This window comes from Montipora capricornis, chromosome 6 (genome assembly GCF_036669925.1).
Source record: "Montipora capricornis isolate CH-2021 chromosome 6, ASM3666992v2, whole genome shotgun sequence".
Lineage (NCBI taxonomy): Eukaryota > Metazoa > Cnidaria > Anthozoa > Scleractinia > Acroporidae > Montipora > Montipora capricornis.
Window position 1 is genome coordinate 2,735,754 of NC_090888.1, and position 2,500 is coordinate 2,738,253.

At 38.9% G+C, this 2,500-nt stretch overlaps 2 protein-coding genes across 8 annotated transcripts in view; one reads left to right on the forward strand and one right to left on the reverse strand.

Annotated features, from left to right (window-relative positions):
- Positions 1–784, reverse strand: part of LOC138051194 (elongator complex protein 5-like) — a 12,213-nt gene extending 11,429 nt beyond the window's left edge. For 4 of the 7 annotated variants that reach the window (XM_068897353.1, XM_068897352.1, XM_068897351.1 and 1 more), the window contains exons 1-2: positions 669–784; positions 488–548 (exon numbers count right to left, since the gene is read on the reverse strand). In XM_068897353.1, the coding sequence (XP_068753454.1) occupies positions 488–548; positions 669–726 (119 nt within the window). In that variant the 5' untranslated portion in view covers positions 727–784. The remainder of the gene's footprint in view (positions 1–487; positions 549–668) is intronic. The other 3 variants (XM_068897356.1, XM_068897355.1, XM_068897354.1) reach the window with 2 other exon arrangements.
- A 96-nt stretch (positions 785–880) lies between these two features.
- LOC138051295 (cilia- and flagella-associated protein 107-like) overlaps positions 881–2,500 on the forward strand; it is a 2,598-nt gene continuing 978 nt past the window's right edge. The window contains exons 1-3 of the mRNA XM_068897474.1: positions 881–1,040; positions 1,332–1,445; positions 2,095–2,275. Of these exons, the coding sequence (XP_068753575.1) occupies positions 936–1,040; positions 1,332–1,445; positions 2,095–2,275 (400 nt within the window). The 5' untranslated portion in view covers positions 881–935. The remainder of the gene's footprint in view (positions 1,041–1,331; positions 1,446–2,094; positions 2,276–2,500) is intronic.

Consider the following 2,500-nt stretch of genomic DNA (forward strand, 5'->3'; position numbering starts at 1 on the left):
ACATTACGTCTTACACTTCCTTATCCTATGTATGTCTTGCCGAGTCTCTCCATTAAATGCCCCATGTTTTGCAAACTCATAAGGCAAGCAGTCTTACTTCATTCACGGTATCTTTACACAGTATCTTTACAATATCTTAGGCCTAACACCTTTTGTTTAGGCCTAAGGTTAGCCTTTAAGCATGTTTAGGATACATGCACGTTCTGTATTAGTAAAACAATGACCTGTGACCTGTAAAACTACATGTATACCTGCAGCCAAAAATGGCAGACAAGTATTTCTACCTTATAGAATACCACAAAAATGATGTTAAAATGCAGGAAATACCCCTTCATTGAAAATAAATTCGGGGGCATAGCCCCAGACCCCCTCTGCAGGCTCACACCTTAGCCTCTCTGAAAAATAATCTCTATTTTCCTTCAAAAGGGGTTGGAATGTCCGATAAACTGATGTCTTCCCTACACGTGAACGGTCCATTTGTGCTTACCTTTCAAGAAGTGTTTTCACAAAACAACGCAACAAGGGTCTGCCATCCAGTTTTATGCTGTCTGAGGAATTAAAAATGACCCATGATGGCGAGGTTAATTTCATATGCGAACTGAATCAAATTCTGTCGGCTGAAGTTTGACGTACGTTAATAATGGAATGCAGGTTGAGCAATATATTACCGTGTACGACAATTAGATGAGACTTTTCTTTACCGGTGATAATATCTCTCAAAAGCATTTTAGTGATTTGCTGCCATTTCTATTGTACCACATACAGCTGCCATGTTGGCCGCGCGACAACTGGGCCGAAGAAAACCAACAAAATGGCCAGCGGAATGATTGCCTAGCAACAGGTTGTCCATGACAACAGCTTCATAAAATGAAAACAAATTCTTTGTCACAGTTCTAATTGCTTTGGAGAACTTACGAAGACAAGAATCTGCAAAAATGGAAGAATATCCAGAGGCGAAATGGAAGCTCCCGGGATGGAGAATAGAACAAAGATACGCAACAGACGTTTTGATAGGAAATTGGAACGAAGAGCGCAGAGTGGTATGCATTTTGTTTGAAAACAATGTTCATTTCCGCCGCGATCAGCTGAAGACTGAATAAGTTTGTCCCTTGTCTTTACCTCTTTCATACGTGTTGGAAACTTACCATACATCTCGTAAATGAAGATATCGAACCTAGACTTCACATACCCATGGAATATATCGGAAAATAAATGTGCTGTCTTGAATTTTTTTTTAAAGAGCAGTTGATGCTTTGCCAGTTACATGTTGAAACAGGAATCCACATTGTTTAATGAATTTGATAAAACGAGTTCTTTACTCTACGTTGTAGTTCGAGCAAGGTTCCTGGCCGTTCTGTGACAGTACCCAACGTGTAGATTTCAAGAATTATGGAAAATATTTACCTGATGTCACTACCAGGAGAAAGGCATTGGAAAAACACGATGTGAGTTCACGAGCTAACTAAAAATAACGATCATAAAAATTATAATGCATCTGATGATAAACATATATTGAAGGGCTATCTGGTGGGTAGCTGGGCGTTAATATCTGGCTTCAATACCCCTCCAAAACCCTTCAACTTGCCTTAATTGGTCGTTGTGAAAATCTCAGAGGAAAACAGTGCTAAACAATTTTATTCAACAATTTGTGTCATGTACATGTAGTAAGCATAAGGTACTAATACTTAGAGACACTATACAAAATTATTTTGGTTTTGTGGCAAGAGGGAAAAACTATATGGTCTCCACAAGAAAAAACTCTTTGAGCAAGGGCGAGAGTCGTCAGACTTAACTGACATGTTGCCGAAGTATGCCATTACTGGTCCACCATTCGGTCATTAGCTGATGTACATGTAGTTAGCTGTTGCATTAATAAAAGATGCTGCCTAATTAACTTAATGGGAAATATATAACACAGTTTACATAGCCAGCTTCTTTCCTTCTTTAGTAAGCCTCTCCAAACCCTAATGAAGGTCTTCCCAACATTGCACTGTGATTTTGGGAATCTTTGCTGACTAAAGCAAGTGAAATAAAACCAACAGGTCCAAATAACTAATCATTTCTAGGTTCATCTGAATTTCAAATTCCTTTTAGGGTCTTGGAAAAGAGCACCTTTTTTCTCATCATCAAAAGGCTTATGAAGGAAACAGGATATCATGGTATGACCAGCAGTTTAACAGGAGGGAGGTAACAGAGTCTAAACTCCCACCACTGAGAAGCTGGGACAGACAAAAATTGGCCTGGGCACCAGAGAAATCTGACTTTCCTGTTCAAGGTCTGTTAATCACAAATGCCATGACAAATTAACCTTTAGTATAATGTTGACACTGTATACTGATCTGTCATGCCAACACCGAGCTAACTAATGTTGAGTTCCATTATTTTTTTTCAACACCAAACTGTATTCATGAATGCAAGTGGTCATTTAGAAGTTTCCCAAAGGAACACTTTACAAACCTTTTCCAGGTTAAAAACCTATCTCCTGGAAAGAGTCATTCAG